Raw genomic sequence first — 22,821 nt, 5'->3', positions numbered from 1 at the left:
AGAGTGTAGGGGCGGCAGGTAGCCTAGTGGTTAGAGTGTAGGGGCGGCAGGTAGCCTAGTGGTTAGAGTGTAGGGGAGGCAGGTAGCCTAGTGGTTAGAGTGTAGGGGAGGCAGGTAGCCTAGTGGTTAGAGTGTAGGGGAGGCAGGTAGCCTAGTGGTTAGAGTGTAGGGGAGGCAGGTAGCCTAGTGGTTAGAGTGTAGGGGAGGCAGGTAGCCTAGTGGTTAGAGTGTAGGGGAGGCAGGTAGCCTAGTGGTTAGAGTGTAGGGGAGGCAGGTAGCCTAGAGCATTGGGCCAGTAACCGAAAGGTTGCTAGATCGAATCCCCCGAGCTGACAAGGTAAAAATCTGTCTTCTGCCCCTGAACAAGACAGTTAACCCACTTTTCCTAGGCTGACACTGTAAATAAGAATTTGTTCTTAGCTGACTTGCCTAGTTAAATAAATAAAAACAGGCCTCGTTTAAAAAGTGACAGGAGAAGTAAGATGAGCGAAAGTTAAATTGTCCAAGTAGAATTTTGACTTGCCATTGTTAAACCCTTTATGCCACCCCCCCCCCCCCCCCACCCCTGTCCACAACTCTAATTTGCAAATGAAATGAGCCAGGTGCAGTCGGGAGCTCCTGAAATAATCATCCCGCGTTTGCATTCGGCCCCCTCAGGCAGCTCTCTGATTGGCTGCTGCCAGGCTGTTACCATGGGGAGCGGTGGAATAGACAAAGGCAAAACAGATATGAACAGGCGGATGAAAGGCTTCGGACGTGTGTGTGTCTGTGGGTGTGTGTGTGTGTGTGTGTGTGACCCATATTGACACGCACACACGTCATTTTGACAACCGGACACACTGTATCCATACTGAACAGAACAATTTGTATCTAACTAACCTACATTTAATGGACAGTCACAGTCTAGACTGCCAACCTCGTAACAGTCTCCACCAGACCATAAACAGACTGACAGAGCCTTCAGAAAGTATTCATACCCCTTGACTTTTGCCACATGTTGTTTCAGCCTGCAAATGGATTAAATGGAGATGTTGTGTCGCTGGAATTATGTTTTGAGGAAATGTTACACATTCATATAAAATGAAAAGCTGTAATGTCTTGAGTCAATATGTATTCAATCCCTTTGTTACGGAAAGCCTAAAGTTCAGGAGTAAAAATGTTCTTAACAAGTCACACAATAACTTTCACTCTGTGTGCAATAATGTTTAACATGCCTTTTGAATTACTACCTCATCTCTGTAACCCACATATACAATTATCTATAAGGTCCCTCAGTTGAGAAGTGAATTTCAGAGACATATTCAACCACAAACACCAGGGAGGTTTTCCAGACATTGAATATCCCTTTGAGTATGGTGAAGTTATTAATTACACTTAGGATGGTGCACAGACACTACGAAGATGTAGGTGCCTTAAACTGAGTTGCCGGAGAGGAAGGAAACCACTCCGGGATTTCACCATGAGACCAATGGTGACTTCAAAACAGTTAGAGTTTAATGGCTGTGATAGGAGAAAACTGAGTATGGATCAACATTGTAGTTACTCCACAACACCAACCCAATTGACAGAATGGGAAAAAAAGAAACCTGTACAGGATACAAATGTTTCAAAACACGTGTCCTTTTTGCAACAACGCACTAAAATAATACTGCAAATCCAACACGAGTACCACTCTCTATATTTTCAAGCATGTCTTGATTCTAAGCTGTCATCAAGGCAAGTGGTGGCTACTTTGAAGAATCAATCAATTTGTTGAACACTTTTTTTTCTTCTTCACATGATCCCTGATAATGGGATTTATATGTTCATATGAATGATTAGAATATTCCACCCTGAAACCATATGATTGTATGAAATTGATTAGAATCATGAGATTCTAATGATGTGTGTGTGTGGTTTTAGTCAGTAGAATTTATATATTCCATGTGTGTAGTTTGTCTATTATAGTATCTTAAAAACAGACTGTCTGAGCAAGATTCGGTGCCGACCTTGGCTGGGGCCACTGAGAGTACTTCCCAGGGTCTCCCTATCTTGATGGAGGATGGGGAGTAAGTCTCACGGATTCCCCTAATCTTTGTCGGCTGGGTAGCAGGACATTGTGTGCTAATGTTTGTGTGAATGTGTGTGCGTGAGAAGCCAGTATAAAATGAATGGCTTTGTACAACAGACCAGCACTTTTTGACTATTTTAGCTGGGCCTCCATCTGTTTCATTCGACCAGTATCTTACAAACTCTAGGTTGGAGACTGAGTAGTATAATTGAATTGGGTTATGAACATAATTCTCCTAACAATTCCATATGTGTTATGTCATAGTTTTGATGTCTTCACTATTGTTCTACAATGTAGAAAATAGTACAAATAAAAACCTCTGGAATGAGTAGGCATGTCCACACCTTTGACTGGTACTGTGTGTAAATGAGATATTTCTGTATTTTATTATCAATACATTTGCTAAATTTTGTAAACATGTTTTCACTTTGTCATTACGGGTTATTGTGTGTTGATGGTTGAGAAATATTGTATCAATTGAATCCATTTTGAATTCAGGCTGTAACACAACAAAATGGGGAGCAAGTCAAGGGGTGTGAATACGTTCTGAAGGCACTGTACATCAGACCAGACATCCCTCTCAAACTGTTCCTTCAAGACTCAATGACTTCTGTTGTACTGGATGCTGACAACACTCTGTTCAGCTCTGCCTCCTCCTTTCCTGCTCATCTGTCATCTCCTTTTTCATGCCTGATCCCTCTATCTTTCTCTCCACTGCCCTGTTTCATGCCTGATCCCTCTATCTTTCTCTCCACTGACCTGTTTCATGCCTCATCCCTCTATCTTTCTCTCCACTGCCCTTTTTCATGCCTCATCCCTCTATCTTTCTCTCCACTGCCCTTTTTCATGCCTCATCCCTCTATCTTTCTCTCCACTGCCCTTTTTCATGCCTCATCCCTCTATCTTTCTCTCCACTGACCTTTTTCATGCCTCATCCCTCTATCTTTCTCTCCACTGACCTTTTTCATGCCTCATCCCTCTATCTTTCTCTCCACTGCCCTGTTTCATGCCTCATCCCTCTATCTTTCTCTCCACTGCCCTTTTTCATGCCTCATCCCTCTATCTTTCTCTCCACTGCCCTTTTTCATGCCTCATCCCTCTATCTTTCTCTCCACTGCCCTTTTTCATGCCTCATCCCTCTATCTTTCTCTCCACTGACCTTTTTCATGCCTCATCCCTCTATCTTTCTCTCCACTGCCCTGTTTCATGCCTCATCCCTCTATCTTTCTCTCCACTGCCCTGTTTCATGCCTCATCCCTCTATCTTTCTCTCCACTGCCCTTTTGTTCTTTTCACCCTTAACTGAACTCTTCCCTCTTGTCCTCCCTCTTGTTGTCATCCTCTCTCCTCCTCCCCCTCTGTCCTCCCTCATTACCCCCTCTCTTGTTGCCGTCCTCTCTCCTCCTCCCCCTCTCGTTGTCGTCCTCTCTCCTCCTCCCCCTCTGTCCTCCCTCATTCCCCCCTCTTGTTGCCGTCCTCTCTCCTCCTCCCCCTCTCTTGTTGTCGTCCTCTCTCCTCTTCCCCCTCTGTCCTCCCTCATTACCCCCTCTCTTGTTGTCGTCCTCTCTCTTCCTCCCCCTCTGTCCTCCCTCATTACCCCCTCTCTTGTTGTCGTCCTCTCGCCTCTTCCTCCCAGCTGGTCGTCCTCTCTCCTCCTCCACCTCTTCCTCCCAGCTGGTCGTCCATTCTCCTCCCCCTGTCCTCTTTCTCCCAGCTGATCGTCCTTTCTCCTCCTCCCCCTCTGCCCTGCTCTAATCTCTGAGGCTGTTGCTCTCTAACTCTGTCTGTCCACACGGGAAGCCAAGCCACTCTGGATGATGCTGGTCTGGATGACTACATGAGAGACCCGGGCTGTCCCTGTCCTCTGCCTTCCCTCTAGAGACCAGGGCTGTCCCTGTCCTCTGCCTTCTCTCTAGGTTTAGATACCAAGCCACTGGTTTAAATCCTTGAAGACAAGAGACAGAGACTGATAGTGAGGAGATACAGAGAGACTGATAGCGAGGAGATACAGAGAGACTGATAGCGAGGAGATACAGAGAGACTGATAGCGAGGAGATACAGAGAGACTGATAGCGAGGAGATACAGAGAGACTGATAGCGAGGAGATACAGAGAGACTGATAGCGAGGAGATACAGAGAGACTGATAGCGAGGAGATACAGAGAGACTGATAGCGAGGAGATACAGAGAGACTGATAGCGAGGAGATACAGAGAGACTGATAGCGAGGAGAGACTGATAGCTAGGAGATTGAGGAATAGAAGTTGAGAGATATGCACAAGGGCAGACGTGTGTGAGTGTTGTCGCATTTGTCAGCGTTGTGTGTATGCCAGCATGGATGTAGTTGTGTGTGTGACTGACAGAAAGCCAAGTGTATTTGTCCTGGTAGCAGTAGATATGTTAAGGCCAACCAGGCTAGATGAACTTGGAGGAATTACATTTCTATGGCTGAGAGACTGACTCAAATTAGACCCATTGCACAGGAACCCTGAGGACTGGGTGTATATATCCTGATCACAGAGAAATAGATGAGATACAGACACAGCGAGGCACTTAAGGAAAGAACCCCACAGTCTCACCACAGTTCATTACCCAGTCTTGAAAGCTCTACTGGTTAGGTACTATAGTTCTCATATGTGCTTTTAGGTTAGATTATAAAGTGTTGATTAGCCTACTTAGGGCTTGTTAGGGCATATTGACTTTTCCATACTACTTTTTGGTTATGAAGCCCATTATTTAAAGCCCATTAGGGATGATGTGTTTATAGGGAAGGATGTTGTGTTATAGTGAAGTCTCGATAGGGAAGATGATGTTATGACACTGGGAATTATATATATTTTTTTGGGAGGGTGGGATGATTGGGATGTTTGCAATGACTGCATGGCACTGTTGACTGCTCTTACCGCCCCTCCCACCACAGCATGAGCCCTGCCCTCAGATCTGCACAAATCGCTACTCACGAATGCTCTACTAACTGCACCAGTGAATGACCATACATTTACCCTGTTTGACTCGATGCTATACGACAGGGGTAGACACCCCTGATCCTGGAGTGCCTGTGGCCACTTCATGTTTTTGAATTAACCGACTTGGAAGACCAGGTGTGTTGAATTTAGTCAATCACTGAACTGATCAGTTAGCTCAGTTGGTCTGGTGTGGTGCCCAGTTGGAACAAAATCCTGCAGCACTCCAGGAACAGGGTTGCCTACCTCTGCTATATGATATTGAGAAATTGATTCCATTTGTATTTCTACACCATATGGGATATCTAGGCCATAGAAGTGGATTTAGTCTACTGATATGAATACCGTTCTTGGGGTAGTGTAACTAATGTTTTTGCCACACAAGCAAAGCAACTTCACTCCAAAAGGTCGCTGTAACAGCTCTCGCTCGACATGCAACACATCTCCTGTTTGTTATTATATTACAAGTATATCCTTCCTGATAAATTTCTACTTATTACTTCTCCTCGAAGCCGCTTTCAAAATGTCAGCAAGTGCATTATTCATCAACCCAGAACCCAGGGTAACCTTTTCTCTAAGCCCCTCCCCTTCCTGTTCCGACACCGGCGATACGCAAATCCCTGTCAACCTCCTCTGACCTTGTAGCCCGGCCCCTCGAGCTATAGAGACAGACGAACCAATTAGACGCCAGGACCAGCGGCATGTGGCCTATTGCACTTGCTTGTGTCTCTCTAAAGATCTGTGTCCGTATCGCAGTGTCGACCCTGTTACTTAACACTGGTCTGGGTGGTGGAATATTTTCCCCGGTGTGTGTTGAGTGAGAGCGTTGAGTCATAGCTGCTTTTCTAGAGAGTGATCTTGGTGACAATGACCACTCATGGCGCACACGGGGTCACAGGAGGGGACACAGTGGGGTTTTACTGAAGAGTTAATAGTGTCTAAAATATACTTTGGTTAATGGAATTTGGTCGTATTTTGAGGGGCATATTATTTTTCAATGGTGAGATGACCCACCGTCTAGGTTCACCCAGCATACTAGACAGAATACACATGTATAAGACAGTGGGTATGTTTCCAACACTTCATTTTCATGTGTTTTGCTGCATGAGAAGTGTTGAAACCCTGTTCCCATCTCTCCACTCCAAGCCTGAGAACCTGCTCTTGGCCAGTAAGCTGAAGGGCGCAGCGGTGAAGTTGGCAGACTTTGGCCTGGCCATCGAGGTGCAGGGGGACCAGCAGGCATGGTTCGGTGAGTACCAGTCAGCCACAAAAACATCTGTTCAAGTATCCTCAACTTAGAGGATCCATTGGGGATTTGTTTTAAACAATAACAACAAATATAGAAATAAGGCCTTGTTGACAATAATCAAAATGTTAAACAATAACAACAAATATAGAAATAAGGCCTTGTTGACAATAGTTAAAATGTTGACTCCATTAATATGTTGTACACTACCGTTCAGAAGTTTGGGATCACTTAGAAATGTCCTTGTTGTTGAAAGAAAAGCACATTTTGTCGTCAGTTAAAATAACATCAAATTGATCAGAAATACAGTGTAGATATTGTTAATGTTGTAAATGACTATTGTAGCTGGAAACGGCAGATTTCATTAAATATATATTTTTTTATGGAATATCTACATAGGCGTACAGAGGCAACCATCACTCCTGTCTTCCAATGCCACGTTGTGTTAGCTAATCCAAGTTTATCATATTAAAATGCTAATTGATCATTAGAAAACCCTTTTGCAATGAAACCTGAAAACTGTTGTGCTGATTTAAAAAAGCAATACAACTGGCCTTCTTTAGACTAGTTGAGTATCTGGAGCATCAGCATTTGTGGGTTTGATTACAGGCTCAAAATGGCCAGAAACAAAGACCTTTCTTATGAAACTCGTCAGTCTATTCTTGTTCTGAGAAATGAAGGCTATTCCATGCGAGAAATTGCCAAGAAACTGAAGATCTCGTACAATGCTGTGTACTACTCCCTTCACAGAACAGGCCAGACTTGCTCTAACCAGAATAGAAAGAGGAGTGGGAGGCCCCGGTGCACAACTGAGCAGGAGGACAAGTACATTAGTGTCTAGTTTGAGAAACAGACACCTCACAATTCCTCAACTGGCAGCTTCATAAAATAGTACCCGCAAAACACCAGTCTCAAAGTCAACAGTGAAGAGGCGACTCCAGGATGCTGGCCTTCTAGGCATGCACCACCAGTGCTGATATGAAGTCTCTTGTGTGAAACAATGAGGAGTGTCAGTGCTCTGGGTTTATAGTGCAGGTTTTGATAGGTGGATTAATGGGACTATTTTCCTGCTCATCCCCACAGAATGGAGGAATAATTATACTAATCCCCTAGGCTGGCTGTCACCTGAGAATCATCTACTCACTTCACTGGTTGTGCCCCAGGGCATGCTGGTACTTGGAGTTCTTTAGAGAAGTAGGTTGCGATTGTTTGGCGCGGATCCACATTACGCACCCAAGAGGGCCGTTCCAGTGGGGAAGTTTTTGGGAGCTTGTTAACCGTGGCCCATAAATGTTGCATTTTGGATTTGTTTGACCTCTAATTTGCTACTGTGGCATTATTTTTTTCTAAAAACTGAGAAAAGGCCCCCCCATTGACTGTAGATGCATCTTGGGAAATGTAGTTAATTGATGTCTCGTCTCTGTTCCAGGTTTTGCGGGAACCCCAGGCTACTTGTCCCCAGAGGTTCTGAGGAAAGACCCCTATGGGAAACCTGTGGACATGTGGGCCTGTGGTAAGGAACTTCCCAACAGAACAATCTCTTTGAGCTAACATGGTTCTCACACAGATGAGGAGTTCCTCCAGTTCACACTCCTTGAATGAATCACTGCAGCTGCTCGTTACATAACTCATCAAGGGCCAGGCCGCATGGGCTTTACATGTCTGTAACACACTCATTCACACACCTGCGCTTGGTCTATGAGTCCCGGGCGAAAATGGCAGTGTTCCATTAAGCTGAACCGCGGTGCACCGGTCTATGGCCCGTGACGTGAACGGGAAAAAGCGGTGAGGGAGGGGTGTCCTTCTCAAATTGAAAAGTAATTTGTGTCTCTGTCATGTTGTCAACAAGACAGCATGGTGCATCGTTCAGAAACATACAGGATATTTTTTTCCATAAAATATATGTTAGAATTTTCAAACTAGTTTTCATTGGGAAAGGCAAATGAAGCGTTTTTATAAACAAGCAATCACCTTTGCATGTGAAAACATGAAATCCTTCTCATAATTCCACATGCTTTAACCGATGTCACTTTTGTTCTGAGCCAACATCGCCATCGGCCAAAACGGGGCACCTGGTTCCAACACTAATGAAATCACTTTTCAGCTGGTGCAAACTCCTCCCACCAGGGAGTGCTCCACTGACCAATCCGGGCCCTTTATCTCCTGCCGGTAATCTACCAGCCAGCGAGTAACACAATGCAAAGTGTTTGGCTTATTTGTCACATGGCGATTGTGACACGAAAGCCCTTATAGTGGGAGGAGTCTACTGTATGTGAGGGAGTTACTTCCAGCCCTCTCCCGACCTCTTCATGCATATAAAATTAGCATATTTTAGCCAATAGTTATGTCAGTAAATGTCATATTATTATTATTATTATTATTATTATTATTAATATTATAAATGATTTATTTTATTATTATATATATTGTTATTAGATATTATTATTATAAATTGTTATTATTATTATTGGGTTGTGCTGTGTTTGATTGTAAATTTCTCCTCTTGCAGAGTTTTTAGTATAATGATAATTATCACACTGCTTGCGATTTTTCTTTATTTTTAAGTGACATTTATTCATAATTGGCATCACCCTGATTTTGTGTGTGTGTGACCAGGTGTGATCCTCTACATTCTCCTGGTGGGCTACCCTCCCTTCTGGGACGAAGACCAGCACAGACTGTACCAGCAGATCAAGGCTGGGGCCTACGACGTGAGTACCGCAACGACACACACACACACACACCCACACACACACATCCCAACAGCAGTGTTTGACACTTGTTTTACTGCAGATATCTATTCACCCAGCTTTCACTGACAGCCTAGCTGACACAAGTATTGACATGAGCTTAAGCCAGGCTTAGATCAATATAGACATCTCCCATCAGTTTCCAAGACTTTAATCACAATCACTTAACTTTAGCAGGCAAAGCTCATCTCCTGTTTGAGTGGCAGGAATAGGACATCTGTATCTCTTACACCAGAAGGAAAGGTGTTAGCCACTTGTTTTCTCATCGACACAAGGCCAGACATGACACATCAGATCGTGTCTGTCTGTGTTTTGGCTGAGCATTGCCACTCCCAGCATGCTGTTGGAACACAGGCTGTGTGCCTTTCTATCGGTGGCTGTTCCCGCCTCGTACTGTTTGCCCTCCCCCTGCCCACGCCAATGACAACGCCTGTCCCAGACAGATTGAGTCTTAGGAGGAAGGGGAGAGAGGAGGAGGAAAGGCAGGGACAGCCCGACACGATGGCTCAAGCCTAATTTAGCTCTGTATACATGCACCTGATCCTCAGTGATTCTGTGTTTTTGTCAACCTTGTGAAGTTATTTTGTCAGTTATCTCTCGGTCCTGGTTTCTCCAATGACACATTTCTAAACAAAGCTGGATGGGGGCAGGGGAAGTGAAGGAGGAATAGATGAGTGGACTGATGGATGACCAACCTTATTACCTCACCCGGTGTTCTCTCCTTCAGTTTCCGTCCCCTGAGTGGGACACGGTGACCCCCGAGGCCAAAGACCTGATCAACAAGATGTTGACCATCAACCCTGCCAAGAGGGTCACCGCCACAGACGCACTCAAACACCCCTGGATCTGCGTACGTGTCACACGCACACCCACACACTCATACACACGGTCCATGAGAACATCTACAGACACATAACACTCTCCCCCTCTCTCACTGTGTCCTCTCTGCAGCAACGGTCCACCGTGGCGTCCATGATGCACAGACAGGAGACGGTGGAGTGCCTGAGGAAGTTCAACGCCCGGAGGAAACTCAAGGTGAGGGAAGGTTAATCACAGCATTTGACCAGGTTTTGCCAGGTTTCTCACAGCACTTGACCAGGTTTTGCCAGGTTTCTCACAGCACTTGACCAGGTTTCTCACAGGATTTGACCAGGTTTTGCCAGGTTTCTCACAGGATTTGACCAGGTTTTGCCAGGTTTCTCACAGGATTTGACCAGGTTTCTCACAGGATTTGACCAGGATTTGATCAGGTTTCTCACAGGATTTGACCAGGTTTTGCCAGGTTTCTCACAGGATTTGACCAGGTTTTGCCAGGTTTCTCACAGGATTTGACCAGGTTTCTCACAGGATTTGACCAGGTTTTGCCAGGTTTCTCACAGGATTTGACCAGGTTTTGCCAGGTTTCTCACAGGATTTGACCAGGTTTTGCCAGGTTTCTCACAGGATTTGACCAGGTTTCTCACAGGATTTGACCAGGTTTCTCACAGGATTTGACCAGGCTTTGCCAGGTTTCTCACAGGATTTGACCAGGTTTTGCCAAGTTTCTCACAAGATTTGACCAGGTTTCTCACAGGATTTGACCAAGTTTTGCCAGGTTTCTCACAGGATTTGACCAGGTTTCTCACAGGATTTGATCAGGTTTCTCACAGGATTTGACCAGGTTTTGCCAGGTTTCTCACAGGATTTGACCAGGTTTTGCCAGGTTTCTCACAGGATTTGACCAGGTTTCTCACAGGTTTCTCACAGGATTTGACCAGGTTTTGCCAGGTTTCTCACAGGATTTGACCAGGTTTTGCCAGGTTTCTCACAGGATTTGACCAGGTTTTGCCAGGTTTCTCACAGGATTTGACCAGTTTTCTCACAGGATTTGACCAGGTTTCTCACAGGATTTGACCAGGCTTTGCCAGGTTTCTCACAGGATTTGACCAGGTTTTGCCAGGTTTCTCACAAGATTTGACCAGGTTTCTCACAGGATTTGACCAGGTTTCTCACAGGATTTGACCAGGCTTTGCCAGGTTTCTCACAGGATTTGACCAGGTTTTGCCAGGTTTCTCACAAGATTTGACCAGGTTTCTCACAGGATTTGACCAGGTTTCTCACAGGATTTGACCAGGCTTGCCAGGTTTCTCACAGGATTTAACCAGGCTTGCCTGGTTTCTCACAGGATTTGACCAGGCTTTGCCAGGTTTCTCACAGGATTTTACCAGGTTTCTCACGGGATTTGACCAGGTTTCTCACAGGATTTGACCAGGTTTCTCACAGGATTTTGCCAGGTTTCTCACAGGATTTTGCCAGGTTTCTCACAGGATTTAACCAGGCTTGCCTGGTTTCTCACAGGATTTGACCAGGCTTTGCCAGGTTTCTCACAGGATTTGACCAGGTTTCTCACAGGATTTGACCAGGTTTCTCACAGGATTTGACCAGGTTTCTCACAGGATTTTGCCAGGTTCCCCACAGGATTTAACCAGGCTTGCCTGGTTTCTCACAGGATTTGACCAGGCTTTGCCAGGTTTCTCACAAGATTTGACCAGGTTTCTCACAGGATTTTGCCAGGTTTCTCACAGGATTTAACCAGGTTTTGCCAGGTTTCTCACAAGATTTGACCAGGCTTTGCTAGGTTTCTCACAAGATTTGACCAGGCTTTGCCAGGTTTCTCACAGGATTTGACCAGGCTTTGCCAGGTTTCTCACAGGATTTTGCCAGGTTTCTCACAGGATTTGACCAGGCCAGGTTTCTCAAGTAATCTAATCATTACCTATCCACCTAATGTCTGACACCATGTTAGGGATTAGAGGTGACAGTGTGACAACTATTAAAGCCTTGGAGGTCAGCCTCAACTCACTCTTCCGGTTCTCGTCCTCAGGGTGCTATCCTCACCACCATGCTGGCCACACGCAACTTCTCAGGTCAGATGCATCTTCCTACTGTGTTACTGTTTCTTTCAAGGTGTCTGTCTCTCTCTCTCTGTCTCTCTCTCTCTGTCTCTCTCTCTCTGTCTGTCTCTCTCTCTGTCTCTCTCTCTGTCTCTCTCTCTGTCTCTCTCTCTGTCTCTCTCTCTGTCTCTCTCTCTGTCTCTCTCTCTGTCTCTCTCTCTCTGTCTCGCTCTCTCTGTCTCGCTCTCTCTGTCTCGCTCTCTCTGTCTCGCTCTCTCTGTCTCGCTCTCTCTGTCTCGCTCTCTCTGTCTCGCTCTCTCTGTCTCGCTCTCTCTGTCTCGCTCTCTCTGTCTCGCTCTCTCTGTCTCGCTCTCTCTGTCTCGTTCTCTCTGTCTCGTTCTCTCTGTCTCGTTCTCTCTGTCTCGCTCTCTCTGTCTCGCTCTCTCTGTCTCGCTCTCTCTGTCTCGCTCTCTCTGTCTCGCTCTCTCTGTCTCGCTCTCTCTGTCTCGCTCTCTCTCTCGGTCTCGGTCTCTGTCTGTCTCACGGTCTCGGTCTCACGGTCTCTGTCTGTCTCACGGTCTCTGTCTGTCTCACGGTCTCTGTCTGTCTCACGGTCTCTGTCTGTCTCACGGTCTCTGTCTGTCTTACGGTCTCTGTCTGTCTCACGGTCTCTGTCTGTCTTACGGTCTCTGTCTGTCTCACATTTTCTCTCTGTCTCACGGTCTCTCTCTGTCTCTCATTTTCTCTCTTTCTCTGCATCTCTCTCGGTCTCTCTAGTTGTTTTCTAAAGCGTCAGGTTTCCTATGACATTGCCACCAACACTAGATTAATATTTAGAATTCTCCTCCATCAGCTGTTACTAAATAATGCAGCTGGGTTATTTATTTCACCAAAACACTTGAGGGAAACAAAGGCGAGAGAAATAAGTGAAAATAGGGAGGAGTGAAAGTAGGAGGATTGAGAAGGGCAGGTGTTAAAGAAAGGACTGATAGAGTGAGAGAGGAAGAATAAGGAGAGAAACGCATAAAAGAGCAACAAAAATGTGAGGGGAGAACCCCAGGATGAATACGGTAGCCTTTAGAAGAGCCACCATCAGCCTCCACCCAGCTCATGTCAATAGAGGCTGGAGACTAGTGGGGGGCTGCAGATCAATGTGGTACGATCCAATACTTACATGTTTTGTCCGCTAGTAAAATATACCCTTCTCGGTGTGATGAGTTGTTAATGGAGGAAAGATATGGACTTTGTTCAGGCAGAAAAACACAGATGATGGTTTAGTCTCTCCCGGTCAATACTGATTGTCACTAGAACCCTTTCAACTTGTATGCGTTTTCTTTTAAGATTAAACAGTACATTGTGTTCATTGTTCATATTCTCCATATAGCCAATAGTTTTTGCGCCGAGCAAGACTTGACACCCATACTGTTTTATTTACGTTTATTTTTTTCTCCCTTTGTTTGTTTGATGTGTAACCCTGTGAGGTAAGAGACTCTGGCATGGAAAGAGGCATGTGTTGTACTGCGCTCTACCCATGTAGTCATGAGCACCCCTCTAATAGCGCCCCCCTCTAATAGCGCACCCCTCTAATAGCGCCCCCCTCTAATAGCGCCCCCCTCTAATAGCGCCCCCCTCTAATAGCACCCCCCTCTAATAGCACCCCTCTGAGACCTACTAAACATGTTCACAAACACCTTTCTACTCCTCCTTTAGGTGTGACAGCCCTGATCACTTTAACCCATCACTGAGCTTCTCAACATGCCAGAAGCCTCAGCGGCCAATTAGCTCTCTCCATGTCTAGATTATATTTGCATGCTGATCTATTGTAGGAGCATGTGCTAATGTGTTCTAATGAGGAGTTAGAATTGAAATATTAAATTAGATTATCACATGAACTGTTTTATGTTTAGAAGCAAGAACTTGGTCTCTTTTTGTGCATGTGCGTGTGTTGGCAGAGAGCATTAAACCTCAATTCGTTGGACCTCTTCCATAGAAACCCTATCAGGCTGTTAGTTGTAGCTATAATTGTATCTCGCAAACTAATCACTAAGTTTGATTTCTATCACTTAATTTGCATCTTCCTTTTTGCTTCTTCAGTCTCTGGTAGGAGACTGTCACAGTTGGTCCATAATTCGCCGTCTTCACTAGATTTAGCAGCGCGTGTGTGTGTCAGAGGTGTCCTCTCTGATCATGTCCCCTTGTCCCCTCTTTCTTTACAGCAGCCAAGAGCCTGCTCAACAAGAAAGCTGACGGCGTCAAGGTAGGTCATCCACTACTTCTGTCTTAACACCTGACCACACACATTGACACACACTCATGTAACTTATATTGCACTAGAAGAGAAGTTGGATGTATTTCTACAGTACTTTTATTCCACGTGCCAGCAGTGAAATAGTCTGTCATTTTGAGTGCGGCGTGACTAAGATATCTGCCCCACCTTTATCCCACCTTTCCAAAATAATTCAGTTAGAGAGGGGTGGCATCTGTTTTGTGATATGAGGAAGCTGAGAAAAAAGAATGCTGTGACGGATGACCTGCTAACTCAGAATGACAGCCCTCATCTCCCGTCCAATCAAATCTCAGCCATCGTAGCCACCACTGGTTCCCTATCGCCTCTACAGGTGCTTCTCAGAAAGCATCTCTCTTTCTCTGTCCCCCGTCTATCTCGGTTTTGAAATCTAACATCAAAATCCCTGTCACCCTCTTCCTCATTTGGGGATTTTGACTCCCGCTCCTCTCAATACCTTTCCCTCCCTTCAATCTCTTCATCGCTCTTTTTTTCTTTTATATATTTCTACTCTCTCTCTCTCGCTCTTCATCCCCCTCTCTTGCTCTCTCTTCATCCCCCTCTTGCTCTCCCCTCTGGGGTCTGTCAGACAGTGTCCTCTCACCATCTGTGGTTCAGGAGCTGTTCTCCAGTTTCTGTTTCTACACCCTGGGCCCAGTGTCAAACTACTACGCTGGCCGTTTTGTCTGGCCCCTGTATCGGTATCTGCCTTCCCCTGGCACCTCATCTCCGCACCCCCAACCCTCCAGCTCCTCTCCCTCTCCAAATGCTAATCCAAAACACCAAAATCACATACCCAGGTGCATTACTTGGCACTTGACTCATGATCTGAAAAAACACTGAGGTATCCAAGGGGTTTATGGCTGGCAGTTTAAACCGCCATAGGAGGTTTAGAAAAACTATGTTTTAAATCTGCAGCCGAGTCATCGGCGTGTTTTGAAAGTATAACGTACATTTCAGGTTTATCGCAGGAGTCCAGCAGAAATGGCAGCCATTTTTAATCCGGTCATCAATTTTGGTTTCCATGCATGCTGAATATATAAGGATTACAATTGTGTTGTTTGGTATGAAATATCCTTTCTCAAACAGTATACTGTAATTCTCTAGGGTCTTGACACGTACTGTATGTTTTTTGGGGGGTTGAGATATTGTGATATTGGACCCAGTTTGTCTTGTTCTCTTTTGTGTTCTAACGGATGGATACAGAAACGGAAGTATGAAACCGAGCCAATGCTGGTATGCCTATCTACTTTTTATGCAACCGCTATGGGTTGCCAGTTGTGGTTGATTTTAGTACAATCATAGTCTGGATAGATTCAGGGTGGGTTTTAATTGGCCATTTTGTAGAAGCCCGGTCTAGTATCTTGGTTTAATGTGCAACCAATTGTAGAAGCCTCTTGATGTGTAGTTCCAGTCCCACATCTCCCTGTAGAGAACCTAGTCCTACCAGCATGTGTATTCCAGTTGGTCCATATTACAAGGTTTTACACTGCTGGGATGCCAGCGCTACTTAATCAGGGCTTGCAGTTCATAAAGGAATTGTACAGCGCTTTTTGATACACATTTCCCCCCTGATGCTCTTCCAATGACAATGTTCTCCGATGCAGACAATGATGTTCATGTTAACAGGAAAACCAAAAACTATTGGGATGTCATGACATCGTTTGAGTGGATAATTGCATTACCTCTGGCTTTTCATTTCTCCTCTCTAGTAGTCACAATGTCACTAATTCGTTAGATTCAAGGCCTCTATAAACTGCGTTAATAGCTGCAATTAGGCTATTTTCTCTTCCTGAAAAAACCTGCAAACAGTCAAGCGGAACAGCTAATCGCTTTCAAAACAGGATTTTAAGTTGACGCCCGTTTTAATGTTTCAAGTTCTGTTTCAGCGAGGAAGTCCTTTGCATGCTTTTTTTTCCTTTTGCATAATGCTCTGCAGAATAATGATGCATTGCTACAGGCTTGGAACTAACAGATGTCGAATGAACTTATTTTGTCTACCTGAACTTTCTACCCTTCAGAGTATTTTGATGTTAACACCCGTAGACCTGCGGGCGAGACTCTTAACATTTTCTCTCCTGCAGCCCCGTGTTCCTGACAAATCTCTCTATGCTGATATTGTTCTCCTGTCTATCTCCCTGTCTGGAGAATTAGTCCCTGCTCCTGACAAATCTCTCTATGCTGATATTGTTCTCCTGTCTATCTCCCTGTCTGGAGAATTAGTCCTTGTTCCTCAAATCTATCTCTGTTTCTGTCTCTCCCTCTATCCACTCATTTTCTAGATCAACAACAAGACCAATGTAGTCACCAGCCCCAAAGAGCCCCCTACACTGGTAGTCTGCCTGTCTCTGCACGCCTGCCTGCTTGTCTGTCAGCTTGTCTGTCTCTGTCATCCTTCATGCGTGGGCTGCTTACTCTAACAATGTCTCTCCTTGTTTTGCTGCCAGTGATGCCTCTTAATATTGCATTTTTGTTTACTGTATAAGCACATGTTATTTGTATCATACACGGGCATTTCCTTATACTGTGGTTAGACATTTCAGTTGGTATGTGCACTTGAACTTTGTGTATATTTGTTTGGGGTGGCCTCTAGTTTGGCATTGCATGTTTCTGTGTGTGTGTGAAGAACTGTACAGCCTGGGCCTGCTGTTTTTACTGTTAATCCACTGAAGCTTTCCCCAAGTTACCAGGGAAACCAACGAGACATGCTGGTTGGGCGTGCATCCTAAAATAGACTTCACACACACACACACACACACACACACACACACACACACACACACACACACACACACACACACACACACTCGCTCTCTCTCTCTCTCTCTCTCTCAGTGAAAGACATCCTAAGGCAGATTGTTCTGATAGTGCCACCCGTGTCACCACACATGAGCTTCAACATGGCTGTGCGATGGCATTCCTTATGACAGGCAGCCCACCCGTTGGCTCACAGATTTACCCAGGTTTAATCTAGGCATGTTATACAGGTCAGGTCAGCCAAGAGGCCTGTACTGTATATATCCAGTCCAAAGCACCAGTATAAGGTCACAATTCAGGAATACAGACAAAATATTGCAATACCTTTGTTTTTTTCATACAATTCCATATCTAATAACCATGGGGCTATCTAATGACGGCAGAGATACTTTTAACGTTTTACATTCTACACATTTTGCCATGGTGCGGAGAGAAATGTTTTCAGTTTTTTATATTATAGCTGAGTGAGACTGACTAACTAAATCAATGGGCGGCCCTGGCTGGTAATTCAACCATGATTACTAAGTTTAGATAGCTGGCTGCTAGGCTATCTTACAATCTAAAACATGTTAGCTGACATGGGCTAATTGAGGGACTATTAGTGACTGACATGTCAAGAGAGAAACTCATTTTGAAATTGCACCGTGTGTATTCTACTATTCTAACTTTAACAGTAAATTGAGACCTAACTGAGTTACAGAGAGAGAGAGAGATAATATATATATATATTTATTTTATTTTTATCCGAGGGTCTTCAAAAGGGGGACCGTTTACCCATCCCTGTTCTAGAGTGATGTGGTTATGTATTCTTAGATGTGAGAAATGGGGCCTGCCATAGCCAGATTAATGTTCACTCACTGTGCAGTACGTACACACAACTGGCCTGGAGTAAGGACTGAAGGTGAACTGCATGCCTTGGCTAATACACACCTCAAACCTTTTCCTGTAGTTTATATCCAGGAAGGGCCTGGTGACTAACATGCTGCTACTGCTGTATACCTCCCGTCCTGTCTTGGCTGTTGCTTGGCTGTTTCTTCTAATGTCTTAGGGCACCAAGTTGACTACTCAACGATACTTATCCCATGGGAATTGATCATCAGGGCAACTGTTTACCACATTAAGTTCCTGTCTATTTATCCCCTTTCTTCTTCACACTCTTCTTCCTCCTCCTCCTCTTCCTCTCCATGAATCAGGAGCCTCAAACCACTGTTCTCCACAACCCAACTGATGGAAACAAGGTAGTGATTAAGTAGGACTGTCGTTTTTGCGAGTGTAGAGTTTTTTTGCTAATATTGTGCTGTAGTTAGCAGTGATAAGCTTTCTAGTTAGTGTTATTTACTAGACTTTGTTGGTATGCATGGTGCCTTAATGTATGCCCTAGACCCCCCCCCCCCCCCCATAATACTCAACTGGCGGACCGCAGTCTGGATCCAGACCCAGAACGGGGTCAATACGGACCACCCGTCCCGTCTACAAAAGAAAATGAAAAATCCCCCATCTGACAGTACATCACTTATCCTGTGCTCACCCTGAATCCAGTCTCTACAACTGGCAGATGTTCATTGTTGCTCTCTGTTTGTTCTTGTCCAACAGGAGTCCAGCGAGAGTGCTAACACCACCATGGAAGATGAGGACGTGAAAGGTAGGAGCACACAAACGACTAGAAAAATAAACAAACCGCTCTGTCCCCAGCGCCGCTCTTGTCCCTAGCATGAAGGGCTAGCCACCTGTATTAGGCTAGTAGCACTGTGTTAGCTCTCTGCTCAAGTGAAAGGTAATATGTTATTATCACAGCACTGAGGTGTTGGTTTAGCACAGGGGCAGGCAACCCTGTTCCTGGTGTGCCTGCGTACCCCTGACTTAGCATGTAGTGTAACTCATGATTCTTCAGCGTTAGGGCTCCATGTATTGCATGTTGTTATCCTACTGATTTTGCATGAATATGTTGGCTGTTAAAATTCCAATTTTTCTTTGTACCATTCAAACATTTTCTTGCATGTGAAGTCATCAGATATGTTTTTATTTATCCAGGCATCCATTCATTTGGCTTTTTCATTTAAATTAATTCACTTGGTCTTCTGATCTCATTCCTTAGACACGCACTGCCATCCTCCCCACATGGAATGTTATGTCTATCCACATTACCACGTGGAATGTTACGTCTATCCACATTACCACGTGGAATGTTACGTCTATCCACATTACCACGTGGAATGTTACGTCTATCCACATTACCACGTGGAATGTTACGTCTATCCACATTACCACGTGGAATGTTACGTCTATCCACACAACCACGTGGAATGTTACGTCTATCCACATTACCACGTGGAATGTTACGTCTATCCACATTACCACGTGGAATGTTACGTCTATCCACATTACCACGTGGAATGTTACGTCTATCCACACAACCACGTGGAATGTTACGTCTATCCACATTACCACGTGGAATGTTACGTCTATCCACATTACCACGTGGAATGTTACGTCTATCCACATTACCACGTGGAATGTTACGTCTATCCACATTACCACGTGGAATGTTACGTCTATCCACATTACCACGTGGAATGTTACGTCTATCCACATTACCACGTGGAATGTTACGTCTATCCACATTACCACGTGGAATGTTACGTCTATCCACATTACCACGTGGAATGTTACGTCTATCCACATTACCACGTGGAATGTTACGTCTATCCACACAACCATGTGGAATGTTACGTCTATCCACATTACCACGTGGAATGTTACGTCTATCCACATTACCACGTGGAATGTTACGTCTATCCACATTACCACGTGGAATGTTACGTCTATCCACATTACCACGTGGAATGTTACGTCTATCCACATTACCACGTGGAATGTTACGTCTATCCACATTACCACGTGGAATGTTATGTCTATCCACATTACCACGTGGAATGTTACGTCTATCCACATTACCACGTGGAATGTTACGTCTATCCACATTACCACGTGGAATGTTACGTCTATCCACATTACCACGTGGAATGTTACGTCTATCCACACAACCACGTGGAATGTTACGTCTATCCACATTACCACGTGGAATGTTACGTCTATCCACACTACCACGTGGAATGTTACGTCTATCCACATTACCACGTGGAATGTTACGTCTATCCACATTACCACGTGGAATGTTACGTCTATCCACATTACCACGTGGAATGTTACGTCTATCCACATTACCACGTGGAATGTTACGTCTATCCACATTACCACGTGGAATGTTACGTCTATCCACATTACCACGTGGAATGTTACGTCTATCCACACAACCACGTGGAATGTTACGTCTATCCACATTACCACGTGGAATGTTACGTCTATCCACACAACCACGTGGAATGTTACGTCTATCCACATTACCAAGTGGAATGTTACGTCTATCCACACAACCACGTGGAATGTTACGTCTATCCACATTACCACGTGGAATGTTACGTCTATCCACATTACCAAGTGGAATGTTACGTCTATCCACACAACCACGTGGAATGTTACGTCTATCCACATTACCACGTGGAATGTTACGTCTATCCACATTACTACATGGAATGTAGTTTACAATTTGAATCAGGTGTGCTAGCTGTACGATATTTAAAATACATGGAACGGCTGGGGAACCCCGAGGAGAGGTTTGAGAGCAGGCGGAGTCTACCATGGTGTGGACAGAACGGTCTTTTAGGGAGCTGAATCAGGCTCTGCTATCACGCATGATTTCCCATCTCGCTGCTGCTCTGATGGTCCGCTGAGCCAGAACAGTGTGTGTGTGTGTGTCTCCACTCTACCATTACAGATAGTAATTTGTTCACCTCCCACTTCAAATGGAAGGTTTTACCTCATAATGCCATCATACCTCTGGGAAGTGTTACAAGACCCTAATCACCAGAAGGAATCTTCCCCTTCTAGACCTTAAAAGGCCCCTTTGAAAATCTGAGAGAGTAGGATGACATTTGGTCAGGCAATCTCATGAGCTACCTGCTTTGAACAATCCCTTTGTCACAAAAACCCATTTGAGAGCACCAGAATGTCCTAGGACTCCTATCTACTGTGCTACGGCGGTATTGTGTGGAAAGTAAATGAAGGTTTCCTAGCATTTCAGTGTCGCTTTGTGTCCACTTTTGCAATCCCTGACGGATGATTACTGCCGGGTCATGGCTGTATGTAACGGTCGCACTACTAAACGTGTGTAGGTGTTTCTAACGTTTATGTGCAGCTTGAGGCTCGTCAATTTCATATTCCACTTTTTCTTTTGGCAGCTCCTTTGTTTGAAAGATGAAGGCATTTAATTTGCCAATTTTACACGGTAGTCGTTTTATCACGTTGTGTGTAGGAGTTGAAGACTGTAGGATGTGTTTTGAAAAAAAAAATGTGGACATCGTCTTGCCCTTTTTTATGTTCCAAATAATCAAAACCATGTTTTTGGCCACATCTCATTGTGAAGCAGCAACCCAACACACAGGACCCTATGAGTCCCCAAGTGTCACTCGCCCAGTGACGCCATTTAAAAAAAAAAAAATGTATTTAACCAGGTAGGCCAGTTGAGAACAAGTTCTCATTTACAACTGCAACCTGGCCAAGATAAAGCAAAGCTGTGTGACACAAACAACACAGTCAATAACACAATAGAACATACAGTCAATAACACAATAGAACATACAGTCAATAACACAACAGAACATACAGTCAATAACACAATAGAACATACAGTCAATAACACAACAGAACATACAGTCAATAACACAATAGAACATACAGTCAATAACACAATAGAACATACAGTCAATAACACAATAGAACATAGTCAATAACACAATAGAACATACAGTCAATAACACAATAGAACATACAGTCAATAACACAATAGAACATACAGTCAATAACACAATAGAACATACAGTCAATAACACAATAGAACATACAGTCAATAACACAATAGAACATACAGTCAATAACACAATAGAACATACAGTCAATAACACAATAGAACATACAGTCAATAACACAATAGAACATACAGTCAATAACACAACAGAACATACAGTCAATAACACAATAGAACATACAGTCAATAACACAATAGAACATACAGTCAATAACACAATAGAACATACAGTCAATAACACAATAGAACATACAGTCAATAACACAATAGAACATACAGTCAATAACACAATAGAACATACAGTCAATAACACAATAGAACATACAGTCAATAACACAATAGAACATACAGTCAATAACACAATAGAACATACAGTCAATAACACAATAGAACATACAGTCAATAACACAATAGAAAAAGATATATGCAGTGTGTGTGTAAATGTAGTAAGATTAGGGAGGCAAGGCAATAGTGGTGAAATAATAACAATTTAGCAATTAACACTGGAGTGATAGATGTGCAGAAGATGAATGTTCCAGTAGAAATACTGGGATGCAAAGGAGCAAAAAATAAATAACAATAAGGGGAAGAGGTAGTTGGGTGGACTATTTACAGATGGGCTGTGTACAGGTGCAATGTAAGCTGCTCTGACAGCTGATGCTTAAAGTTAGTGAGGGAGATATGACTCCAGCTTCAGTGATTTTTGCAATTTGTTCCAGTCATTGGCAGCAGAGAACTTGAAGGAAAGGTGGCCAAAGAGGAGTTGGTTTTGGGCTGACCAGTGAAATATACCTGCTGGAGCATGTGCTACGAGTGGGTGCTGCTATGGTGACTAGTGAGCTGAGATAAGGCTGGGCTTTACCTAGCAAAGACTTATAGATGACCTGGAGCCAGTGGGTTTGGTGATGAATATGTAATGAGTGCCAGCCAACGAGAGCATACAGGTCGCAGTGGTGGGTAGTATATGGGGCTTTGGT

At 44.3% G+C, this 22,821-nt stretch overlaps 1 protein-coding gene across 42 annotated transcripts in view; it reads left to right on the top strand.

Annotated features, from left to right (window-relative positions):
* Positions 1-22,821, top strand: part of LOC110500890 (calcium/calmodulin-dependent protein kinase type II delta 1 chain) — a 94,521-nt gene that overhangs the window by 59,900 nt on the left and 11,800 nt on the right. For 10 of the 42 annotated variants that reach the window (XM_036958206.2, XM_090214843.1, XM_036958205.2 and 7 more), the window contains 8 exons: positions 6,157-6,259; positions 7,686-7,769; positions 8,873-8,967; positions 9,734-9,856; positions 9,958-10,041; positions 11,870-11,912; positions 14,096-14,136; positions 18,514-18,562. In XM_036958206.2, coding sequence (XP_036814101.1) covers positions 6,157-6,259; positions 7,686-7,769; positions 8,873-8,967; positions 9,734-9,856; positions 9,958-10,041; positions 11,870-11,912; positions 14,096-14,136; positions 18,514-18,562 — 622 coding nt within the window. Of the gene's footprint in view, positions 1-6,156; positions 6,260-7,685; positions 7,770-8,872; positions 8,968-9,733; positions 9,857-9,957; positions 10,042-11,869; positions 11,913-14,095; positions 14,137-16,445; positions 16,497-18,113; positions 18,159-18,513; positions 18,563-22,821 lie in introns of all 42 variants that reach the window. The other 32 variants (XM_036958199.2, XM_090214832.1, XM_090214828.1 and 29 more) reach the window with 5 other exon arrangements.

The sequence above is a fragment of the Oncorhynchus mykiss genome, chromosome 21 (genome assembly GCF_057628025.1).
Source record: "Oncorhynchus mykiss isolate SJ-2025 chromosome 21, ASM5762802v1, whole genome shotgun sequence".
Classification (NCBI taxonomy): domain Eukaryota; kingdom Metazoa; phylum Chordata; class Actinopteri; order Salmoniformes; family Salmonidae; genus Oncorhynchus; species Oncorhynchus mykiss.
This window is presented reverse-complemented; position numbering and strand designations above follow the sequence as displayed.